At 40.9% G+C, this 25728-nt stretch overlaps 2 protein-coding genes across 3 annotated transcripts in view; one reads left to right on the plus strand and one right to left on the minus strand.

Annotated features, from left to right (window-relative positions):
- The window catches only part of NPTN (neuroplastin), a 91553-nt gene extending 70245 nt beyond the window's left edge, over positions 1-21308 (plus strand). For both annotated transcript variants that reach the window (XM_081084905.1, XM_081084906.1), the window contains 5 exons: positions 6267-6400; positions 11099-11372; positions 18978-18999; positions 19705-19779; positions 20315-21308. In XM_081084905.1, coding sequence (XP_080941031.1) covers positions 6267-6400; positions 11099-11372; positions 18978-18999; positions 19705-19765 — 491 coding nt within the window. In that variant the 3' untranslated portion in view covers positions 19766-19779; positions 20315-21308. The remainder of the gene's footprint in view (positions 1-6266; positions 6401-11098; positions 11373-18977; positions 19000-19704; positions 19780-20314) is intronic.
- Positions 21309-21313: 5 nt separating this feature from the next.
- The window catches only part of REC114 (REC114 meiotic recombination protein), a 137714-nt gene continuing 133299 nt past the window's right edge, over positions 21314-25728 (minus strand). The window contains exons 5-6 of the mRNA XM_081084924.1: positions 24081-24149; positions 21314-21562 (exon numbers count right to left, since the gene is read on the minus strand). Coding sequence (XP_080941050.1) covers positions 21398-21562; positions 24081-24149 — 234 coding nt within the window. The 3' untranslated portion in view covers positions 21314-21397. The remainder of the gene's footprint in view (positions 21563-24080; positions 24150-25728) is intronic.

Here is a 25728-nt window from a genome sequence, read left to right on the forward strand (position 1 = left end):
TGCTGACAGGAGTCTCTGAAAATCTTCATTTATAATTCAGACTATACATATATATTTCTTTAGCACCTGTTCTGCACACAGCCCTTTTCTCCCCCATCTGGCTTTAATCTTCACAACTCAGGTAAATGCTGTTATTATCTCCACTTTCCAGGTGAGAAATTGAGGCTGAAAGGAATTAAATGACTTGTACAGAGTGACAGAGTTAAGCAGTGAGGCTTGCTTGCTTCAGTGACGGAGGAAACCAGCGTTCCCCGCCTGCCTTGCCGGCCTCTGAGCTTGCAGTTTGAAACATAGTTACAAATATAGAAGCTAAGCAAAACCCCAGAAACCTGCTTTCAGCGAGCCGGGATCTCAGAGCTGGAGTTGATACAGTGTTTTGATTATAGAACACAAACAAACCAGATACCTGCTTTCAGCAGCAGAGGCCTCAGAGCTGGAGTCAGAGCTAAAGCTGGCCCAGAATAAAAAAAGAAAAAAGAAAAAAAGGAGCAGTTGGGAGCTTCAGTCACCCGCCAGCCTGAAAACAGCCCTCAGCCCCTCACCCAGACTGGCCAGGCACCCCAGTGGAGACCCCCACCCTGAAGGGTGTGTGACCTAGGTGCTCTAGTGCCAGAGCCTGTTCCCCTAAACACTAAACCATGTGGCCATGTTCAGCACATAACAATTTAAAGGACTCAGACTGAGTAAGAAGAAATGGGCTCTAATCCTGCCCCTGCCATTAAACTTAGTGACCCTGACCAGTCACTCTTCTTCCTCGGCTGCCCAGTATATGATGAAGTAGGTTGAGATAGAGGGTCTTTAAGGTTTGGTAAGTCTCCTATGGTCTGTGATTTCCTTTTATGGATACAGACGAGGCAATCGTTGGGTTATTGGAGGAAATGATTTCTAAGCTTCTTTTCCTAGTGGTTGTGATTTTTACCTTCTTAGCCTTGAGAATGTTACCGTAGGGCCTCCACAATTCTGCTCACTCATCTCTCTGTCTTATTGAACATTCCCCCCTGATCTCAGACACTGATCTCAAATACTGGTGCCAAGACCAGTGTTAAAACAGTGGTTCTCACACTTGATTTGATGTGTTTAACTATGGCCTGAGCATCAGGCTTATTAAGAGCACTCCGGGTGATTATAGTGTATATCCAAGGTTAGAATCACTTCAGTGCTTCCTAGTCAGTGATTTCATCTGCAGGAAAGGGAAAAGCCTCATCTATAGGAGGCAGCACAAGTCCCAGACTGCTCTAGTTTTCATAACCAATGATGAACCTACTTGTAGAGAAGCCTTATTGAGCCAAAAGCTGACATCCTTCTTGCTTCCATCTTGATCAGTCTCATATTGCTTGTTGGGCTTAGCCTTTGGTTAGCAGTAAATTTTAACACTCCCTCTGCCTTCAGCCAAGTCTCTAACTTGCCTACAGCAATGATGAGGTATATCTGGAATTTTATATTTTGCAAAAAGGAAGCAAAGAAATCGTTTATACAGTATCATTATATTTACTTAGACATAACCCACTCATTGAAAACACCTTTAAGGATGGAGTTCCATTGAATATTAGTTGTGAAGTTAAGAATTTACTTTGAAAAGTGAACACCAAATAAGCTAGTCCATGTAAGAGGCCACATACCTTTCTCAGGTCTGTTTTGGTTATGTTTAACTTTACTTATCATCAGCTTCAGCTGAACATATCTCTGTTGTGTAAGTTGACACTTTCTACAGCCACCAGCCTGGCAATGAAGCCAAATGCTTTGCTGAAGTGTAGGCAGGTCAGGCAGCAGAAGGTACTGAGGAATGTGCATTTGTCTTCGACCCAGGTCATAAAATTGGTTAAGGCATTGCTGGGTAACTAAAAGTCTTTTGGATTCCTTGCGTTGCCATTCGTTAGGATACTGGAAGAATATTCATTAACCTGATTAGAGAAGGTGGATAGCAAGGTGAGGGATTGAGTTTACTCCTAGTAAGTCTGTGATCTCTTTTAAGAGTCTCTTTGTGACTTCCTTACCACTTCTGCCCTCACTCTTGTGATCCGTCTCTGCGTCCTTGAGAGGGTACAGGGAAGTAAAGAGTATCTGCTTTGTCAGACTTCTCAGATCTATCTTCAGACCAATAGGACCTGATTAAGCTGTTCATTATTGAATGGCAAGCCCTTCAATGAGGTGAGGCACCTTAATCAATATCAGTAAGCCATTAATGACTATAATTTGTCAGTGTCTGACCTGGTTAAACCTTATTGGAGTCACAGAAGTCCTGTTTATATCAGCAAACAGGGAGAGGACACAGTAATCAGCATCTCTTTGATTTCTTAGAATTCAGAGTGCCTGAGTCTAGGCCTAGCCTTTCCTTGCTCCAAATAACAGCTCAATTTAAATGTTTACTTTTGATCCTGAACTCCAAACATGTGCTAGATTGCTATAGAAATGTAATTTCATCCTCACAAGACCTCTATGAAGTATGTGGGTATTATTCTCATTTTACAAAAGTGAAAACTGAAACTCAAATGATTTTAAATGACCCGTCTTAGGTTACTCATTGGGTGAGTAAGAGAGTCTCCATAGGGCCCAAATGGGGTTATATCTGTTTGATTGGGTGGCTATGTTGGTTATCTATTGCTGAAAGCATCAAACACTTGTTACCTCATAGTTTCTGTGGGTCAGGAATTAGGGCACAGATTAGTGGTGTAGTTCTGGCTCAGGGTCTATCAAGCTATTGGCTGGGTCTGCAGTCATCTGAAAACTTGACTGGGGCTGGAGGATCTGTTTCCCAGGTGGCTGTCTTATGTGGCTATTGGCAGAAGGCCTTAGTTTCTCACTACCTGGGCCTCCCTACAGGCTGTTTGAGCATTTGAGCATCGTTCCAGAGTGTGTGATCCCAGAGAGAGCAAGGAGAAAACTTTGTTTTCTTTTGAACTAGTACCTAAAGTTGTATACCTTTACTTCTGCTTTATTTAAGTCACTAAGTCCAGCCCACACTCCAAGGGAGGGAAATTAGGCTCCACCTCTTGAAGGGAAGAATATTGGAGGATTTGTGGACACTTTAAAAACCACCACAGGTGGACTCTGAGCCCCAAGGGGGCCCCCTCTCTGACTACTGCTGACATGTGCTGAGAGCCTGGGTATTTCTTGCTCTGTGGTTCTGCTGTCCTGCTCAGCTGGTAGGGCAGGAACAGGCTTTCTGATTGAGCAGCTACTGTAAAGGATAGATAGAAGTGAAAAAAACTTTTCATTGACCCAGAGGCTAAAGTAATAGTTATCATCACTTCCTATAAGGATATAGTAATGTGGGTTGGTTTAATTTTTCTCTCTGCTGAGTACACAGGTAATATTTTCACCATCCCAAGAGTGACTAATGAGGGCATTAGGCTTTTGAGTACGTTAAGTAGAGGGGCTATTCCTAAGCTTCACTCTGTATTATTTGCAAAATTGTGGAGTAAGCAGCAATACATCTAACCGTTGAAAACACTTCTTATAGGCTTATACTGTGTAAACATGGCCAACAAAGTGTGGTGGGAGTTAGCTAAGTTCCTGGTGGTCTCCTAAACACCAAGGAAGGAGTGAAGACCATCTCCACCCCTCTCTTAACGTCTTCACCTTCAAGTCTCTGTCTTTTCAGAATAGCAACCTTTTAGAGGCTGTGGAGCCTTAAACCAATTCAACTTTTAGCCTTTTAGGTATTTCGGATGTATAATCTTGGAGATGAGTACCCCATGGCAAAAGTTGATGGTACTGAACTCACAGTACTTTTGGAATTAGATAACTGGGCCAGATTGGGTATTCTTTATGGGGCAAAGGAGAATGAAAGAGGAAAGATACATTACGTGTAAGCTGATTTCTGAAATTTGTATCTCCACCTAGATGATTACCCTGAGCTCCAGACTTGATACTTGTCTACTTGACTGCTTCACTTGAATGTTAAATAAGTATTTTAAATTTAACGTGTCCTAAAATTTGAATGCCTGGTTTTTACTACCATCAATTACTACATCCCCAAACAAAACAAAATAAAAATAAGCAAACAACCCACCCTAATTCTTCTGCAATCTTCCTCATCTCAGTAACTGAAAACTCAATTCTTTCAATTACTCAAGCCAGAAATCATGGGGTCATTCTTGACTCCTTTTTCTCTCACATCCCACATCCAGTCCATTAACAAATTTATTAACTTAAACTATAAAATATATACAGAATCTCCTCCCTACTACTACTACTGCCCTTATCCAGACCACCCTTTCTCTTGCCTGGATTACTGTAATAGCACCTGATTAGTCTTGTTGCCACTGTTGTTTCTCTGTCATCCGCATAATAGCAAGTGGTAGCCTGTTAAAACATACAGATCATTCCATACCTACACTTACTATTCACCAGCTGATTCAGAGTAAATGCCAAAGTCATTTCACTGGCCTACAAGTCCTATCTGATCTGGACTCCATTCTTTCTGATTTCCTCTTCTGCCATCTTCCCCTTGCTTACTGTGTTTTAAAAAAAAACTCCCCATGCTACTCTGTATACATAATAACCACATTTCTGCCTCAAGGCTTTTGCTTTTCCCTCTACTTGGAGTGTTTTCCCCACAGATACGAGTGGCCTACACCCTTATTTTCTTCATGACTGTGCTAAAATTTACCTCATTAGAAAGGCTTTCTCCCCACAACTCTCTGTCATATCTGGCATGTAGTGGGCCAACTAGAGGCAAAATGTGGTAGCTTTTCTGCTTGTTGTGTCACCCAATTCTCCCATGATGGTATTTTAGTTCATGTGTGGCCATGGAGCTTACTCCTTCAAGTGCTTAAGATGGTCTTTAATATCTGTTGACTAAAGAAATTTTCTTTGAGGAAGGGTGACCACTGAGAAGTGACCCAGTACTGTGGGAGAATTTGGCATGGTGGGAATAAGATCGAGCCAGCCTGACCCACTCGCTTCTGTAATGAGGAATTTTGCCTGGAAAAACAAAAAGACATTTCCTTTGTAACATCATATTTAGAAAACACCTCACACTGGGTAGTATTGAGTAGATCTATTTGGCAAGCAGTGGTTATAGAGAGAGCTTGGGGCCTTGCTCAGTCCATTCCTGTCCTGGTGCTTCTGGGGCTGACCTGCGAAGCACAATCTGAGAGTAGCAGACTTTGGATTATTTTTAAGCCAAGAAAGCCAAGCCAGTCAGAGGGGAAACATGGGATCAGCCCATGATATACGGTAATAACAATTCCACAGGCTTTTAGTCTCAAATGAATGTTTTGTTGACATTTATCTATCCAAGGACACTGAATGTAGGCAGGGGCTAGAATTGTATCCGTTTGATAATGGGTATAGGACTGAAGCACAAAGTAATTAAAGAACCAGCAAAACTAGAATTTGGACCAGGCCTGTTGATTCTCTTTCCCATCTTGGCCTAACTTTGAATTTATTGCTTTCAGATAACTATAACTGGTAAGGTATGGTAGAAAATATAGTTTAGTTCAAAGAAGGCTAGATTCAAAGAAGTAGCCTTCATCTCAGGCTTCTTGGATCCTTGAAACTTATCTAATTTTAAAATCACAGGTGCTGTTTCTTTCTTCCTAAATGATCCCTAAAAGCAGAGAAGACTAACAGCCCCTAGCATGTCTAGAAATTCCTTAAGATTGGGTTCATTGAGATTACTACAAATCAGATGCATAAGTCAGATTCTTAAGCTGTTAATAAAATCTCTTGGGACACTGGTTGAATTTCCTGTTCCTTCCTTTCTTCCTTTTGTGAAGACTAATTTGCTGGATTTCTTCTTTCCTGGCAGAACCTTGGCCATTAACATTCATCAGATAACTTCTCCAGGAATTCATTGTTTTTACATACCTTGAAGTAGGACTTGATTTTAGGTGTTTGAGCTCAGAGATTCCTCATTTCCTTAAGGGTATATATGACATTGGACATAAACTACAATTGTTAGTGAGGGTGTTTTAAGGAAAACCATGACTGGTAGAGGAGATGATAATAGCTTCTGTTTTCATTTTCTTTAAAGGATGGTTTACTTTAGGGCAGTTAAGCCTGTGCTCTCTTTGAGTAGGTTTACTTCACATTCAGTAATCCTAACCTGGTGTGTGCTTGAGCTGCTTTGGTGGATGGGAGATAGGGGATGGGGTTGGTTCCATTGCTCTAGTCTCACCTGAAATGCATGTTAGCAAAGCTGAATTTGAGAATGAGCCTAAAGACTGACTGTATTAGAAGCAAGGCTCTGAGCCATTAGGTGGGGCCTTTGTATCCCATTCAGAGCTGGCTCCCATGGTAACTGTTCAACACTCTCACAGCTGCTCCTGATATCACTGGCCATAAACGGAGCGAGAACAAGAACGAAGGGCAGGATGCCATGATGTACTGCAAGTCAGTTGGCTACCCCCACCCAGAGTGGGTCTGGCGCAGGAAGGAGAACGGTCTGTTCATGGTGAGTAGGAGGCAGCCTGGGTCTCTGGTTACTAGATTTTCTCCTGGGGTTGCCCAGACATCTGGGCCAGTTGCTACAACTGCTATATTGGCATGGCTTCGGTCACCCTTTCTAGAGTCATGAATGGTCACAACATGAGTCTGGAGATCAGTGACAGTTTCTGTCCAGCAGGGAAACCCTATGGATGATTTGTTAACACTGTCTGTCTGGTAAGGGATTAGACTGCTTGCCTTGAAGATAGGACATTGAAAGAGCTAACCCCAATCTTAAGCTTTTACTATTATTCTAGTCTGTTTATCCTAAAGAAAATTGTGGTTTTTAAGTGGTCTTAATGTTTTGGGGGAAGACAAGGCAGAGAACAAATGTTAGTATACTATTCCTAAAACACAGGATTAGGAATTGAGGCAACCTGATGAGGCCCAAGTGCAGCCTTAGACATTGGAAAACTGACAGTATCTGTTCCAGGAAAAGGTTAAAAAAAAATATTTTCTAATCCCTGGCACGATTCTTTTTAAAAAAATCCTCACTTGAAGACATACTTTTTTATTGATTTTTTTTTTTTTAAGAGACAGAAAGAAACATTGATCAGTTGCCTCCTGTACATGCCCCAACCAGGAATTGAACCCATAAACCTAGGTATGTGCCCTGACCAGGAATCAAACCCACAACCTTTCTGTGCATGGGACGACACTCCAACCAACTGAGCCAGGCCCGTGGCATGATTCTTTTTTTTTTCTTTTTCAAAGAATGTATCTTAGATTTATTAGGAGAAAGAGACCCTGAGGGTAATAATTTTTCATTCCCTTTCCAGGCCTTTTGGCAAAAGAAAAGCTGATAATCCTGATGAATTTTTTTCTATTTCTCTTTTTTTTTAAATTAAATCTTTATTGTTGAAAGTATTGCATATGCCCTCTTCTCCCCCCCGCCCCCATTGACTCCTTCTAGCCTGCCCCCACCACCCACTCCAGGCCTTCACCACCTTATTGTCTGTGTCCATGGGTTATGCATATATGTATACAAGTTCTTTGGTTGAACCCTTCCCACCCACTCACCCATCCTCACCTTCCCTCTGAGATTCAGCATTCTGTTCCATGCTTCCACATCTCTGGATCTATTGTAATCAGTTTATTTTGTTGATTAGATTCAACATATGAGTGAGATAATGTGATATTTGTCTTTCCCCAATTGGCTTATTTTGTTTAGCATAATACTCTCCATGCTGTCTCAAAGGCTAAGAGATCCTTCTTTTTTTACTGCTGCATAGTATTTCATGGTATAAACGTACCATGGCTTTTTTATCCACTCATCCACTGATGGGCACTTGGGCTGTTTCCAGATCTTAGCTATTGTAAATTGAGCAATAGCAAATTGTATATGAACATAGGGGTGCATACATTCTTTCTGATTGGTGTTTCATGTTTCTTAGGATATATACCTGGAAGTGGAATCACTGGGTCAAATGGCAGTTCCATTTTTAATTTTTTGAGGGAACTCCATACTGTTGCCCATAGTAACTCTGTACCAGTCTGCATGCCCACCAACAGTGTACTAGGGTTCCCTTTTCTCCACATCCTCCCAGCACTTGTCATTTGTTGATGTGATGATGGTAACCATTCTGACAGGTGTGAGGTGATACCTCATTGTCGTTTTAATTTGCATCTCTCTGATGATCAGTGACTTTGAGCATTTTTTCATATGTCTCCTGGGCTACTGTATGTCCCCTTTGGAGAAGTGTCTATTCAGGTACTTTGCCCATTTTTTAATTGGATTGTTTGTCTTCCTTCTATTATGAATTCCTTATATATTTTGGATATTAACCCTTTATCAGATGTATCATTGCCAAATATGTTCTCCAATACAGTGGACTCCTTTTCATTTTGATGATAGTTTCTTTTGCTGTGCAGAAGCTTTTTTTAATTTTGATGTAGTCCCATTTGTTTATTTTCTCCTTAGTTTCCTTTGCCCTAGTAGATGTATCTATATACATATTGCTACAAAGAGATGTCTGAGATTTTTGCTGCCTGTGGTTTCTTCTAGGATTTTTAGGGTTTCTCAACTTATATTTAAGTCTTTTATCCATTTTGAGCTTACTCTTGTGTATGGTGTAAGCTAAGCTGGTGGTATAGTTTCACTTTTTGCATGTATCTGTCCAGTTTTCCCAACATGATTTATCGGAGAGACTATTGTGACTCCATTGTATGTTCTTGCCTCCTTTGTCAAATACTAATTGAGCATAATGGCTTGATTGATTTCAGGGATCTCTGTTCTGTTCCATTGATCTATATGCCTGGTCTTGAGTCAGTACCAGGCTGTTTTGATTACAGTGGCTTTGTAGTATATAACTTGATATCTTGTACTGTGATCCCTCCAACTTTGTTCTTCTTTCTCAAGATTGCTGTGGATATTCAGGGTCATTTTTGGTTTCATATAAGTTTTTGGAGTATTTAGTCTAGATCTGTGAAATGTGCTATTGGTATTTTAATAGGGATTGCATTGAATCTGTAGATTGCCTTATATAGTATGGACATTTTAATGATGTTGATTCTACCAATCCATGAGCACGGTATATTGTTCCATTTGTTTATATCTTTTTTTATCTTTTTTCAATGTCTTGTAGTTTTCCGAGTACAAGTCTTTTACTTCCTTGGTTAAGTTTATTCCTAAGTGTCTTAATTTTTTGTTGCAATGGTAAATGGGATTGTTTGTTTAGTTTCTCTTTCTGAGAATTTATTATTGGTGTATAAAAAGCCATCAGTTTTGGGGTGTTGATTGTTTTATCCTGCTACATTCCCAAATTCATTTATTAAAACTAATAGTTTTTTGGTGGAGTTTTTAATGTTTTCTGATTTCTATGTACAGTATATCATCTGCGAATAATGAAAGTTTTACTTCCTCCTTTTGAATTTACATGCCTTTTATTTCTTCTTCTTGTCTGATCACTGTGGCTAGGACTTCCAGGATTGTGTTGAATAAGAGTGGTGAAAGTTGACATCCCTGTCTTGTTCCTGTTCTTAGGGGAAATGGTTTTAATATTTGCCCATTGAGTATGATGTTGGCTGTAGGTTCGTCATATATGGCCTTTATTATGCTGAGGTCTGATCCCTTTATTCCCATTTTGCTGAGAGTTTTAATCAAATATGGGTGTTGGATTTTGTGGAATAATTTTTCTGCATCTTGATATGCTCATGTGATTTTTATCTTTCAATTTATTTATGTGATGTATCATGCTTATTGATTTCTGAACATTGTGCCAGCCTTGCATCCCTGGAATAAATCCCACATAGTCATGGTGTATGAACTTTTTACTATATTGCTGGATCCGATTTGCTAATATTTTGTTGAGGATTTTAGCATCTAGGTTCATCAGGGATATTGGCCTGTAATTCTCTTTCTTGTAGTGCCTTTATCTGGTTTTGGAATTAGGATAATGTTGGCCTTATAAAAAGAACTTGGAAGTGTTCCTTCCTCTTGGATTTTTTTGAATAGTTTGAGGAGTTTAAGTGTTAGTTCTTTAAATGTTTGGTAAAACTCCCCTGTGAAGCCATAGGGATGCCTGCCCTGTGGCATGATTCTTGATGGTATTGGGAAAGTCAAAGCTTTAAACTCTTCGTTTCTCTCTGATTCACTGATGTTTGGTTAATCTCCTTTTTTATCAGAGGAATGTCATATGCATTCCCCCTGTTCCCAGTCCTTGTATGCCCAACACTATACTTATCAGGTATACTTATTAATTATCAGTCTTCAGAATCAGAAGGACCTGGCGACCATCAAATCCAATTTCTTCAGAAAGGTTACCTGTTAACCAAGGTAAATTAGTGACAAAACCAAGGGTCAAATCTAGTTTATTAAAAACGTTTAAGCCCTGCCCTGGCTGGTTTGGCTCAGCTGTTAGAGCGTTGGCCTGTGGACCACAGGGTCATGGGTTCGATTTCCAGTCAAGGATATGTATCTTGGTTGCAGGGGTGCATGTGGGAGGCAGCCAGTCAGTGTGTCTCCCTCACGTTGATGTTTCTTTCTCTCCCCTCCCCCCCTTCCTCTTTCCCTTTCTCTCTCTCTAGAAATCAATGGAAAAAATATCCTTGGATGAGGATTTTTAAAAAAAGTCAATTTTTCTTCACATTCTATGACCTCTCAATAATGTTATGTTAGGTGTTGATAAGGACTAACCTGACTAGATTTCAGAAACCCTTTAATAAGGGGATGGGGATGAGCAATGGAGAGGTGAAGATACTGCATTTAGTCTTTTCAGAGCAGGCTCTGAAAGAGCAACAAAACATTTAGAATTTTGCAGTGCTAGCAAGGAAATGCCCATTTTTCTTTATTGGTCCCTGGTGGGAGGACCTTTGAGCTTTGGTCAGAGCAGTTGGGGTTTCCTCATTGGGTATTTTCATCTCCTGTTCTCATGACCACGGAATCTTAAGTATCTGTTATATTTTGAAAAACATTTAAAATCAAACATTGGTACTTCCTCTTTCTGTCAAGCTATATATCATAGGTTAATGCCTTTGAAAACCATTTTGTTTGAACGGCCTAAATTTAGTGGAGTGCTGAGATAAAATGCTTTCAAGTTTTTATAGACACTGATTTCAGCAGTTTCTTAACATGTTTCTGGACAAATCCTGTAGTTTTCTTGGATCTCTTATTCTAAGTCACTTATTTTCATCTTTGTGTATTCTCACTTTTTTTGCCCCTGAGCAGGATATTGCCAATAACTCTGGCCGCTTCTTCATCATCAACAAGGAAAATTACACTGAGCTAAGCATCGTGAACCTCCAGATCACAGAGGACCCTGGCGAGTATGAATGTAATGCCACCAACTCCATTGGCACTGCCTCCGTCGTTACCATCCTCAGGGTACGGAGCCACCTGGCCCCACTCTGGCCTTTCTTGGGAATCCTGGCTGAAATCATCATCCTTGTGGTGATCATTGTTGTGTATGAGAAGAGAAAGAAGCCTGATGAAGTTCCTGACGGTAAGAGCATCCCTACAAAATAGCTATAATGTTGAGGTGGTTTTATTGGGTGGTGTCTAAGGATATTGGGATTCAATCCCAAAAGGAGAGAAGGAAAATTCTTTTACTGGTTTCTCATCCACTCCCAAAATTAGAGCTCTAGTATTACCTCTGTCCTTCCACTTGAGTGTTCTCCAGACCCCAGTCCCATCTGCCCTTCAGGCCCCATGTGGGGAATGGGCAGCTGTTAATTTTTTTGTTCAGCTCTATCCTCCTTCAATACAGATCATCAGGCAGATTGAGCTTGAGGAGAATTCAAGTCAAGCCTAGAAGCCACCCCAAGATCGCAGGCCACCTGGCCTTTCAGGCAGATTTAAGGTATCTAATTGGTTGTGACATAGTTGCCTGATGTAGCCCCTGTAGGTCACTCACTGCCCACATTTAGTCGGACTGTTCTCAGGAAAAGCTATTGGAACAAGCCAGCCTTTGGTTCTCCTGGTTGGTTCTTTCAATAGATTTTCAACATTCTGGTAAAGCCAGCACCTACTGTTTGACTTTTCTGTGCCTCACCGACTAGAATGATGGAGAGCTTGTGATGCCCCCCCCCCCCCCCCCAACCCCAAGCAGTAACACCTGGAGTTCATACCAGAGGCGGCACCCCCCAAGCTGCCTAGGGTCAGAGAAGGGTTGATCTTAGCAGCAGAACTATAGAGAATTGTTAAGCATTGGAAAGAAAAAGAATCTTAGATTGTTGGACAGGCTTAGAATCAGGAAAGTCCTGAGCCATTTTTGTATGTTTTTTGTCATACATGTCTATTTCTAACCCAATTGATTATAATTTGGGGAAACTACTGATGGACACTTGGATCAGTAGTTCTTCAGATTTCTCACTAGCTTCTCATCCCCACCTTCCTGCCCTATAGCATCACCAGTAAAAACAAATTAATGGGCCACCACTTGCCTGTCACTGACTAGGCTAGAAGGGTGTGCACTTAAGCTCAGTGGAGGCTGACTTTGAGTGATGTGAAGATGCTAGCTCTAATTCGACTGTCCTGGGCCTGTGCACTGTGGTATTATTCCCTGCCCCACAGAGGTGTCCCTGTCCTGTGGCTGAACAGTGGTGGGACTGTGCCACCCGCCCTGTGTGTCGGGGAGAACACTAAGGGAAGTCTGTGATGTCGCAGACTATGCAGCCCTGAAGGAATGCAGTGAATCCCAACTCTTTGGAAGGACAGGTTTGAGAGCAAGAGCCATTTCCCTTTCTTTTCCTTTTGTTTCAGCAACTCCTAATTCTTTTTGCCTGCGTTAAGTAGAGTGAGTATTAGAGTGAAGCTGGTGGAAAGGTTTTTTGTTAAAACTAACATTGCACATGGGAAGACGAGGTGGACTCAAGATGTACATTCAGCAATTATCTAGATGGAGGGATGGGGTAGACTTAGGCTGGAAGCAGATAGGCCTTTGTAAATAAATGAGTTAGGTTCTCGAACAATTCCCATCTCGAACAATTTGATTCTCAACCTGACAACATAAGTGTTCCAAGGATTTTTACTTTCCTTCTCCTAAGTCCATAGACCTGTTCTATGAAATACAATTGTTTTCTTGGGGTTTTCATGTATGTATTATGCTTTTCCTTTATATTTTTCTTCTTCTGCTACAAATTAGGACTCCCAAGGCAGAATTAGGGACAAGTTGACTATATGGTTTCAGCATTGGCTCTTTGGGAGCGTTTTTGCCTCATTCCCAAAAAGGCCTTTTTTAAATCCCCTCAGAACGCTTTTGAGTTAGTAAGTATCACCATTATCAGTCTTCCCTTTGGAAATGTTGAGAAGCAAAACGTCAGTTAGAAAAAGACAGGTATGGGCTTCAAAACCAGTTTTTTAAAGTTTTAAGATGAGGCTGGCTGCCACTCTCTTGGCAGAGTGACACTGGCTTAGCATGCAGCCTGGGCAGAGGTTCCAGTCTTCCTGTGGGAAGCACTTCTTTTCTAGGCTGCTCTCCAGCATATGTGGAAGGCTTTCAGGTTGGTTTTGAGAAATGGGTAGCATTATTTTGATCTGGCATGTGCTCACACCTGCCCAGGGAAGCAGCTCTTTTTTGAAGAGCTCCATGGTGGTTGAACTCAAATGGGACCAGTTTGTTATAGGAGACATCTGTGGCCAGCAAATCTTCTGCATGGCTTCTTGGAGGGAAACTACTTCTTTTAAGCTAAATTATTATAGACAGTGAATGAATCCTACCTAAGAGATTACTACAGGGTAAGTGCAAAGTAAAACCTCCTTGCTCCAATCTCTTGGAAGAATAATGCAAGCAGATTTTACTTTTTGTTGTTGAATTGGGGTGAAAAAATCTGGGATGCTGGAATCACTGCAGTGTTTGCCTTCTCTTCATTCCCTCCCTGACAGCCAGTGTGGTCCAGGCTCCATTGTTCATCTCCATGCCCCTGCCCTTGCTCCATCATTTCCATCTCATAGTTTTCTCCTTGTCCCTCTGCCTGCCCCTCTTTTTCTTCTTCTGTCCTGAAAGTAATCATTAAAAAAAAGTTTATTGTTCTCAGTGAGTTTTCCTGATGCTGTGGCTTTTTCTTTTTTAGCCAGTTTCCCCTCAACTCCTATACAATTTGTGTGAGAGCAGACGCACTGCATATGCTTTCTTCTCTTATGTCCCCCTCCCGCCAACTCACACACAGACATATGCATACACTCCTTTTTGTAATGAATGATTTCAAAACAACATGATGTCTAATACAAATTTGGAGTTTTAGAGATAAATTTATATTTGGCTTTGTGTTGACTTATTTATGTTACAGTCAAACCTCGGTTCTCGAACAATTCCCATCTTGAACAATTTGATTCTCAACCTGACAACCTCATGTTGATACATGAACATGACAAAAAGCGTGTCTCAGGCCACAAAAGAGAGAATGGAGTGTGTGTCAGTTTACCGCGGAACCTGCTATTGTTAACATCTCAGAAAATTGTGCTGTAAATATTTTTTTTCTTTTTTGCTTTTGTTGCTGGGGAAGCAGAGGATTAGCACAATTTCAAAACATAAAGAGGCCATCAAGATTACTGTTGTTACTAATGGTGTGGAAGTGCTCATGAAACAATTTTTATAGGCATTTGAAGAGGTAGAAAAATTGTTGATTTGGATAAGTGAAAAGCAGCTTGCCGGTGATAGCATTTCAGAGGTAATAATAATGTGAGAAAGCAGAGATGCTGCATGCTGACCTGAAGGACACCCCTGGAACGTGTGTTGAAAGTGATTCGGTTAAGGCTAGTAGGGGGTGGTTCCATAAATTGAAGAAGCATTTGTTTATAGATTAAACAGTACATTAGATATATACTGTATATAAGAGAGATTGAAACAGAATCATTTGGGGGTCTGGAATGGATTAATTCAATTTACATTATTTCTTATAGGAAAAAAATGATACAGTTTTCTAACAAATCTCTTCTCAAACAGCTTTCCAGAATGAATTAAGTTCAAGAACCGAGGTTCCACTGTGTTATGAAAAGGAATTTTCATAAGCCCATCATGCTTTTTTTCTGTCAGATAGGTACTTCCTTATCAAGATATACCCATGATTTAATTCTGACTCACCAAACTTTTTCATACTCAAAAATTCATATAAAACTCATAGTATTTACTAGGGAGGGCATGTTTGTGGGTTCTTGATAACTCATTATTAGAAAAGCACTAAGTAAGTAATACAAAAGTATATAAACACAAATTTGAACTTAAGAGTTTAAATGTTTCACTAGAAAAGCAAATATTGCTTTAGATTTCTCACAGAGAAAATGTTGAGGTTAACGTTTAGCTGCTTGCAGAAAAAAAAGGGGGGGCGTGTTTTTGTGTACTGGAGTATACTCAGGATATCTTATAAATGAAACACATCTAAATCCCTGTATGGTCTCTTTGTGGATTGGTGCAGTTGGTTGTCTTATAGATGGATGATCTGCAAATCACCTTTTACCTTCAGTGTTTTCAGTTACAGGTGAATCATGGAGCCAAATAAGGCCTTTGTTTTTTCACTTTACTCACCTCTTGACTATGTTCTCTGAAAACGTTAAATGGTAATTCTCTAAAGACTAGGTCCAGCTAGCATTCCTCTAGCCTTCCATCCATCTTTATAGTGGGACACATGCTTAGAGCACATGTTCTGTGTGGGTTCCCTGCTGACTGAACCTAGAGATATTAGTGTGTGCTTTCAAAATCCCTCCCCAACCCCTTGTAGAGATGGGATGGATTGGCTTAGTCATGGGGACCTTACAGCTTACTGGATATTTCAGTGACCTCGAATGAAATTTAGGAAAAGTGCTATTATCAAAGAGTTTCCTACTTCCACATTAGGGGGATAATTTTTATGTCAGTTCAAGGGACTCTTCCTTTAAGTTATGATAGAGAAGAGGCTTGGTTGGGGGCGGGGAGGGGGGGCGGTGTATTTTTAGAGGCTCTGATATAACCAAACTCTAAAATCTATTAGTTGGGTAAAGCATTTGGTAGCATATGAAGATTTACCATGTTGAAAAAAAAAAGTGACGCTTAAAAAAAAAAAAGTAATATATATATATATATATATATATATATATATATATATATATATATACTGATTTTACAGAGAGAGGAGGGAAGGGGGAGAGAGAAGCGTGATTGGCTGCCTCCTATGCGTCCCCTACTGGGGATTGAGCCTGCAACCCAGGCATGTGCCCTGACCAGCCACCTCTCAGTGTGCGGGAGGATGCCACACTGGCCAGAGCAAGAGATGCAGCTCTTTAACATGTTGAACACACATTCGTTATCTCTTAACTAAGGGTCATTAGGATCAATAACAAGTTACCTTATGGAGGAAATACAATAGGACCACATAAGGAAGGAAATTGGAAGTAACTAATCTCATTTGGTTAATCTATTCTGCTGTGATCAGGCAGCATTAAGTGGGTTTAGAAACCATAAAACCCCATCCTTCATGAGATGGAGGCAGTGAAAAAGGAGCTTTGACCAGACAGTCCACTCTTGGTCATTTTGATTTTAAAGCCATCTTTTTGGCGGTGATATTGTATCAGGTAATCTGTTACTTATTAGGCAGGCAGTTATCTCTACATTGTGAGGTGCACGTGGGGTCAGAGGGGTGAGGGCTACAGTGCATTTTGTTGGGAAGACCAGATGCAGAGAAATCAGTGTGTGCAACAGCTCCACCAGGAACTTCGCTCATAAGATGGATTCCAGAAGCATCTTGTTTCCATTCTCCCCCAGTCCTCTTTCTCTCATCTAGCTAGTGGCTGTAATACCCACATGGAGAGGACATTGTTTAAGCAGCTGTCTTTTGGCCTGAGGGTTTGGGGGTATGTTGATACTTGTCGGTTACTATGACTTCTTTTTTTTCCCCCCTCAATTGCATCAAACCCTTAAAACATGGTGGTAAGTGAGCGATATGCATGCTTTTGGAGTTTGTTTAATCTCCGCTTCAGTCTATACAGTGCATAGTTCATAATGTTAACACTTTTCTTCAAGTTTACTTCATTCACTTTCACAACTAACTTGGATTTCAGTTTGCTGTTTAAATCCTCATTTACTTTGATTTTTGTACCTTTTTTTTTTTTTTTTTTGTAGTTCTGTTTTCCGCCCCCTCTCCTGATTTCCCTGTGAGGGTCAAGTTGTTTTTTGTCTGACCTGTAAGGGAGCGTGGTACTGCTGTCAGTCCAGGAACTAGGGGACACGAAGCTGTTTGTAAATGTGAAAGTGGATTTGGGGAGAGAGATGATGGGGCCAATGAGATTTAGACACGACTGTGAACAACAGCTGCTCCCACTCGCAGGCATGGCGGCTACACTAGAGCCACTGTTGCTACAATCCCTACTGCAGCCCTTTGCACGTTATGGACTGGACGTTCCTCAGACGCCAGGGCATATCTTCTGCAAAAGAAAGAAAAGCTGTGGTGTGACTGCTGGGGTTGGTGCTGACAGCGACATGCTTTAAGAAGATTTAGCCTGGCTGTTGCGATTCCCTTTCCCCTGCTTTTTCTTTTAAAGTTGGGATAGATGGAAGGTATTCTTGAATCGCTGTCTTGCTTTAGAATTTTGTATTTTTGGGTTCACAGCCAGAGCACTAAAAATATTCTGAGTTTGCTTCTGTGTCTTTTCCCATTAAGTCCCTGAGTGCTTAGTTCCTAGCATGTAGCTGAGCTGGCTTGGCCGGGATGCTGGGAGCATTAGGGTGTCAGGTGAGGGAGGATTTAGGCTGGGCTTGTGTGTTAGTACTTGCGTGTCTTTGTATATCTTCACTGCATACACAGCACACAGATGTCGGGGTGTGCTTAAGTCTTAGTTTGTTCTCTGTATCTGTTTGATAGTACTGTTGTCAGTAGTAGAATCCTGTGGACACTCATGTGTCACTAGCCTGTGGTTTTGGCTAATAAGTTGTTGGTATGTGGTTAGTTTTTTGTTTTGTTTTTAAATCTGTTTTTGCTCCAGTCACTGTGTGTGCTGGCAGTGGCTTTGCCTCTCCGTTGCCTCAAAGGAACAGGTGGAGCAATGTCTCCCTCTGACAGACATTCCTCCTGATGTGTGCTCCTGCGGACGCCTGCACCGAGACTGTGATCTCCATAACTGCTTCATGTGCACCAAGCCCCCTTGTGGAATCCTGCTGAGAGTTTTTCCAGAAGCCTTCAGTGAAACCAAACCATTCTGAATCATTTAATCTGTCCGACTTTTGTAAAACTAAGAGCACTTACTTGTTCCCTCCCCTTTGTGGGCCTTTAAAAAAAATTCTATGTATGTATAGCCCTGCTTACATGGGATCAAGTTGCCCTTAGTTGAAATAGGGAATAAAAACTTATAAATCAGAATAATAAAATACCAATTTAAGAAGGCTTCTAAACTCAGATAATGGAAGCTTTTGATTAAAAAAATAAAAAGATCTCTGGCTCATCTGGCTTTGGGTTCTGGTTCTGGCCAGGGCACAAGAGTGAGCCATCTGTATCTGAAGTCTTTTCCAGAGGAATGTCACCACTACTCAGCTTCCCTGCTGTATCACAGAACATCCTCTTGTTGCTACACTTGGCATAGCCCAGCCTGACCCTGGCTGAACTATTGTGGCTTCCTCTTCCTCAATCTTATTCTCCAGACTACAGACTCAAAACAGCAGGAACAGTGTCCTTTGGGGAAGTGAGGATGTGTGGCTAAATGTATAGAACGTACACATCCATCTACATTGTAGGCTGAGCTAAAATTGTACATGCGTTCTCCATAGAAAACAAACAGCAGGATTTTACAACTGAAATGTTGGTTTGTCTTCTCATCTATTTAAGAGTGAACCACTGGAACTTGGGGACAAGATGAGTACAATGACATTGCAGCCTATCTGTCCGCTATAGTTGCAGTTTTTCATGACAAGCATTCAAAGTGTTAACTAAAACCATTGAAACAACATATCCGCCATTAAAAACTTGAATCTAGAATTAATAACTCCATGAGTGTTTTGCACCTCCAGATGGAATGGCCTTGAATAAATGCTATGTTTTTGCCACTTGACGTTTGTTGTTCTATTAATCCATATACAATCTCACACTTTTCTCCTTTCTTCTCCTGTCTATCAATGGATTCTAAAAAAAACTGAACACCTGTGTAGATGACGAACCAGCTGGGCCAATGTAAGTACTTTATTGGGCATTGAGTGACTAGCATCTGATTGAATTATTTTGCATTCATGTTTTAATCGGTGGAGTAGCTAAGATTGTAGGGAAGACTCTGCAGCCTGACATGCAGGTGGCTAATGGACAGGCTATTTCAGTAGCAATATAAAATAGAATACCATCTGTTTGAAATTCTGCATATCCCATATGCTTAAATTGATATTGTGGGGAAAATGACCAGTATATCTGAGCCTTTAAGTTCTATACTATATGGTTCCATTAACAACTCCATGTATCCAGAACATGGAATTGCAGATTTGGTCAATCCAGATTAGAATTTCCTAGAGTTGGAGACCAAACAGTGCCCCAGGTTGTGCCAGAGGACCCAGAGCTGCTTCTGTAATTGAGTGTCATTTGTCATTTGAGAAAAGAATGGCACTCAATAGAGAAAAAAATACTTATTCTAACCTTATAGTAACTATATAAGTCACAGGGAAAGTTACCTGTATATTCTTTAACTTGAGAGTCAAAAGGATTGATTAACTGAAGATATGTAGGCACTTTACCCAGGGAGTAGTTTTATGTACTAACATTGTGCAGTGAACTTCCTTACACCAGGGATGGCAGTGAGTGAAAGAGTCCCTGTATTTCCATGTGTTATACTTTCCAAAGGTTGCTACTGACTTTGAGTTTAACTCTTGTAATATAATTTTTCCTCCAAAGGAAAACCAACTCTACCAACAATCACAAAGATAAAAACTTGCGCCAGAGAAACACAAATTAAGTACTACTTATAATGTAAGTATGACCTTCTTTAGAAGTTTTAAAAATTATATTGAAATGAACGTGGCTCTGTTGACCTTGTTACAAATTCTTCAATATTTGGTGTTATGCTGCAAGATCTTTTCGTTCATTTCAGAGCAGCTCAAACTGATGGAACCCATTATGTAGCAGCTGGAAAGGACCGTTTTTCAGCTGCATTGTTTCACATATTTATATAAATGCCATTTCAAAATATGTATGATGCTTCAAAATAACACTTTGCGCTACTGTTTACTTATATCTTTTAAAAGAGGTAAAGATTAAATTGTCATCTTGCGAGGTGGGATATTCCCAGAGGTCAGCTAGTCCCCCTATGCTTCTGAGGGCAAGGCAAGACCCATAGCTGGGACAGCTGGCCCCAGTGCCTCCCTGTCCGGCACATGGAGATCAGAATTTCACACCGCATCCCTGAGCATGCTGTTTGAAACAAAGCCTTGTTTTATATGGCACTTAGTTCTTAAGTTAGGTTTTTAATTTCCAAATACATTTTTTTTTTTTTTTTTTTTTACAGATCTTTAGGTTCCTGAAACTGGTGGCAACATGACCTGCTAAATTTTCTGCTTGGACCTTTTTGGCTCTCTCCCATTTAAGTGAGCAACACCACGACGGCTGTCTAAAGCATGCCTTATTTAGCCTCTCCTGTAAGGGTGACCTAGCAGGTACATTTCAAATAATGCTTCAGTGTAGAAGGTGTAAACTATTTTGGGCTTGATGTGCTGTGAATGTTGCTTCCTTTTCCTTTATTAGAGTATTTAAATAGAAGTGAAAAGGGTCCTCTGAGGATCGGATCATGCATGCGCCATTTTTTACTTACTGCGACTGTTAATTTGGCAAAATGCACTGCTGCCATCTAGTGATAACATTTTTGTAAAGTACAGCAAAACCTACAAATAAATACAGTATATAAATATATATATTTATATTTTGGGGGGTGGGAGAAATACAAAATAAATGCTTGTTTCAGTTTTAAGCTGCTGATATTCCTTATTGTATGTTGTCAGTTGAGGAAATTGTGCAGTTCTGGTATAAAAGATGAGTAATATAAACTGAAATCTGTAATTTTAAGGGCTTAACCTATGATTCTAATAAGAAGCTGGAATAGTCCACTGAATGGCATAATGAATTTCAGTATATATGTATGATTGCTTTTTAAGTGATTATTTTTCCGTTTGCTGAATCATGTAAATTCTTATATCCTTTTGCACTGATCTGTTGAACCTTATTATACATTTAATTAAGGCAAACTTTTATAATTTATCTTTAGTTTTCAGTAACCTTGAAATATTCTAGCATGGTATTCTATGCAACTCGTTATACTTTGGGGTTAACACTGTATTTTTTCACATTGATTTAATGGTTGAGTGTAGATTTTTCTCACTCAGTAGGGTTCTCACTCAGTATGTAACCGTAGGTGCATGTACTCATGTTTTGTGTAATTGTTGATGTGCAATGATGTATAGAAAAGTGGATTCACCGGTTTTTAAAAATAAAACATTGATAAAAGATGTTTGGAATAATAGTCTTTATTCTAGTCTTAAGGAGGAAGCATTTTTCAATGCTTTCAAGTTTCTTAGTTCTATATGTACACAGAGTGTTAATTTCTCAACCCCGTCAGTTTTTTTAGTTCTTTTTCTACCTCTTCCACAAATGCTGGGAAATTCTGATCCATGAGGCAGAAACGGAGAAAGGAGCCTAATTCCTCAGCATTCCATGCAGATTGTTTGTGGACAAGGGGCAGCTCCTCTGACGCCAGGAGAGACTATGGGGATTCCAGAAGAGTAGTTTATTAGAGATTACAGGCGAAAGCAACAGCGTGAATAACAGAAAAACTGCCTTAAGGAAAGACTAGGGAAATACACACCAAAAATGAGTGTTAATTATAATTAGCTTTACAGGGTTCCTTTACTTAATGTTTCTTAATATACATAAGAAGTGAGATAAACTTGTATCCTTAGCTATATGAAGTATATTAATGACATGATTTGTAAATTTAAGACCATGTTTTAATAAAGAATACTGTGCTGATAACCTTATGTGGATTGATAAGAAACCTATCAGTGAATGAACTCCATTAGCTTAATTTGTCATTCCCACCTCACTCTGGGGGAATGGGTGAGAGCAGTTCATTTGAAAACAGGTTCTGAAGGCAATAAAGAGTGGCCATAAACTGACCGTCCAAAAGTTCCATGTCTCTTTCTGGTCCTGACCACAAGGCTGGACAAACTCAGAAAGGCATATAACTATGAGGGCAGTCAAGACACAGAACATTTCCATTACCCCCGCCCCCCCCCCCCCCCAAATCCCTTCATACTACTACCTTTGTTGTCAAACCCTTAGCCCCACCGCCCAGCAACCACTGATCTGTATTCTCCATATCTTAGATAAATGAAATCATATCATGTCGAGCACTTTCTTTATATGCCTATTTTCCATCTGTATATCTTTTTTGGTAACTTGCAGTGTTTTAAAACCAGCTGAGTAAATAGGTTGCTAATATTTAAATTAGGAGAGTTTAAATAAAAGTCTTACTGTACTTGGCAGTTTAGAAGATTGGGCACCACTGACCTGATGATGATGGCACCACCTTGGGGTCCACCTACATCTCCTTTCCTCCTCACATGAATTTAGTTAAGTAGGTGGTTTTATGCCTTTTCTGTGGATGGGAAGGTTTTGTGTGTATGCATCAACTGACACTTCTCTAGGAACTGTCTATAATAGAAATTTATTTTTCTAAATTGAAACTAGCTTTGCCGACTACCTGACAGTAGAAAGAAGAAAAATGAAAGTAACATGAAGACCTGTTCTCCAGGAAGAGCGACTGTTAGCATGTTAGTTTATCTCCTTCCATATTGTGTGTGAGTGTTTATTACAAAAATCAAGTCATACATGATGCTTCTGTAGCCTTTTAAAAAATGTAATGTACTATGAATATCTTTCCAATGTCAATAGGTAGGGATATTTATACATCAGTTCTGTCGACTGCATTTTTGTCACATCTGTGGTTATTTCACACTTTAACCACTCAGTATCCTGGAAGTGAACATTTATGTAGTTTCCAGTTTTGTTACTACAAGCAACACTGTGAACAGCATCCTTACATGTATGTTTGGGTAGCAGAAATATAATTATAGGTAATAGATATGGCATAAAATTTGATCTACATTGCTAAGTTGCTTTCCAAAAAGTTTTATCAACTTACATTCTTAGAAAGACTTGTCTAGGAGGTGAGAGCGAACAAGAAGCATATCTGAACTCCCACTCTGGTGTTTTTTCTGGTTTGTACATGGTTCTTCTCTACTATGTAAATAAACTGGGTTAAGGTTACCCCTTTTATAGCAGGTGATATTTCCTAAATAAGGATATCACACCCTGCCTTGTTCCATTCGTTTTTGTGCCTCTACCATCATTAGCCACTTTGATTCAATTAACTATTAACCCCAGTGCGAATATGAGGCTACAAACAGCACCGTGAAGTCTGCCCTCCTGCTGGACAAAGAGGCTTTTACATTTTCCTGTCAGAGAGACTACTAAAGTTTTTTATTCTATGGTTGTCCATTTATTTTGAATTAGTGGTAAGCCAGGTGGGAAAAAAACTCATACTTTCTTTTTTATACCACTTTTAGAACAGTTTGATACATTAGAAAGAAAATTCATCCTTGAATATTGACAAATTCCACGTAGAATTCTGTGAAAAGTGTAAGCTGTTGGCCTGAGAGCCTGCAGCTGGGACCGCAGCTGGGACTGCAGTGAGCAGACAGTTCCCAGGGAGCTCCCAGCAGAGCACACACCAGGTAATGAGGCCAAGGAACAGGTTTAGGACTCCGGTCATAGTGAACTGCAAAGGGAGAAGGGAAGTGTGTGGGAAAAGTTGAATCCTCCTGATTTCCACACATACTAGCTGAAATCTTAGCACTGAAAATTTATACAGAAATCATCAATGATTTGTCTACAAATTCATATTGATATTTGTCTTAAAACAGTTCCCCAAATTCTTCCCTTTATTCCTCTTTTTGGGAAAGTGGTAAATTCTTTATCACACATTTAAAGCCCAGCACTGTAGGCCACTCCTGTGTTTCCTTAGGAGAGCAGCTCTTCAGTATGTGCCATCATGGTACTCTCACAATAGGGTAGACAGACATGACCTGGGTCTGTCTCTAACCTCTTCCATAGTAACACTTCAGGTTAGTGTTCTAGAACAAGGAAGTGGACAGAGGGATTCAAATGTTCAGGATCACTGTTTTCATGGCAAGAAAACTGAACATAGGAATAGGCTGTACCTGAGCTAACTGGGTCACTGAGGTCCTTCCTCCTGGGGCACACTGCTGCTGCTCCGGCCGCCGGTGTGACTGCAATGAGACAATTGCCAGCTTAGCTGAACACACTCATGAACACCACAGGCCATTAAAGAAGTGGAAACACATGAATTCATGTTCAGAGAAAAAAAATCAGGAGAAATCACTGTTGGTGTAGTTTGTCCTGCTTTCAGGTGGCTGCTACGTGACTTACCACAGTAGAGTTTAAATCAGAGGCCCCTGCCCTGTACCTGGGGTTCCTCAGTGTCTGTCTGACACCACTGTGTTCTGTCTGCAGAAGCCCAGTCCGGGACCCAGGGCCACAGGCTGGTACTGGAAGGCAGTAGATGTTGCCAGGCTTTGGATTATCACGATTTGTTAACTAATAATCATTAGGTAATACATATTTGCTGCAGGAAAATTCCATAATTACAAGATGATGTTTTTTTAATAAAACTGGTCTTAAAATAAAAAATCTCATTTTAGACATTCTGAGGGAATGGGTTCTGAGACCCTGGTGATAAAGGGAAGGGAGCCACAAAGAACAAGGAAGTGGTCCAGCCCTTAAGAACCCCATGCCCATTGAGAACCTAACAAGAAAAACAGTGGTTAGAATGCAACCCAGGAATTTCTGGGCCTGAGGCAAAGGAGCCAAGCTTAGGACTTAAGCTCAAAGTGGAGGGAGTGAAGTAGAGGGGGTGTGCTGGGCTGAAGTGTAGGAATGTTCCAGAATGTATGCCATTTCTTTAGGAGGCTATTATGTGAGGGGCAGTTCTTGGGTGGCACACCGGGACGTGCTCCAAGCAGACACCATGAACAAGATGGAGAAGGAGGCTGTAGGCATAACAAGCTGTGAGGGCTGCTTCCACGTAGAATGTACGAGAGCCAGAAAACCAAGATGGCGGCATAGATAAACACCGGAGATTGCTGCCTCGCACAACTACTTCAAAAATACAACTAAAAGAACGGACATCATCCAGAACTACAGGAAGGCTGGCTGAGTGAAAAATTCCACAACTAGAAGGAAAGAGAAAAGCATACCGAGACTCACAGGAGGTGTGGTGTGGAAGTAAAATACAGAGGTACAGAGGCGCATGTGGAGAGGGCTGGTGGCTGAGGACACAGTTGTCTTTTTCAATCAGGAGGGAGTCTCAAGCTCTGAGCTCCAGTTCCGGGCGAGTCTCTGGGGACCCAGACTCATACGGGAGAAACTGGACTTTCTGGCATCGGTCGGAACTTGAGGGCAGCTTTCTCTCGGAGGTGCTTGCAGCGATTGCTGGGACACTGAGAAGCAGGGCCTCTGAGGGCAGGACTGAGAGCAGCCATAACTGCTCGCTCCGCCCTGTTGATCCCCTGGGACCCCGCCCCGCCCAAGCCGTGCATGGAGGCTTTTGCATATGAAAGGCCTGGCCCTTTGCAATCTGATAATTACCTAACAAACTGCAGCTGGCCCAAGGCCCCAGGGCAACTTGCATTGCTTCACAGCTGGCTCCTGCTGGGTAGCCTCAGGCAAAGGCTAGATTAGCACCTCCTTAGAGATCCAGGAGCCAGTGTTCCCGGTGGTCAGAGTGGGACCATCCAGATTACAGCTCCTCAGATCCATAAAGGACACACTCAGGGGGCAGACTCAGTG

Source organism: Myotis nattereri, assembly GCF_964212035.1.
Source record: "Myotis nattereri genome assembly, chromosome: 1".
NCBI lineage: Eukaryota > Metazoa > Chordata > Mammalia > Chiroptera > Vespertilionidae > Myotis > Myotis nattereri.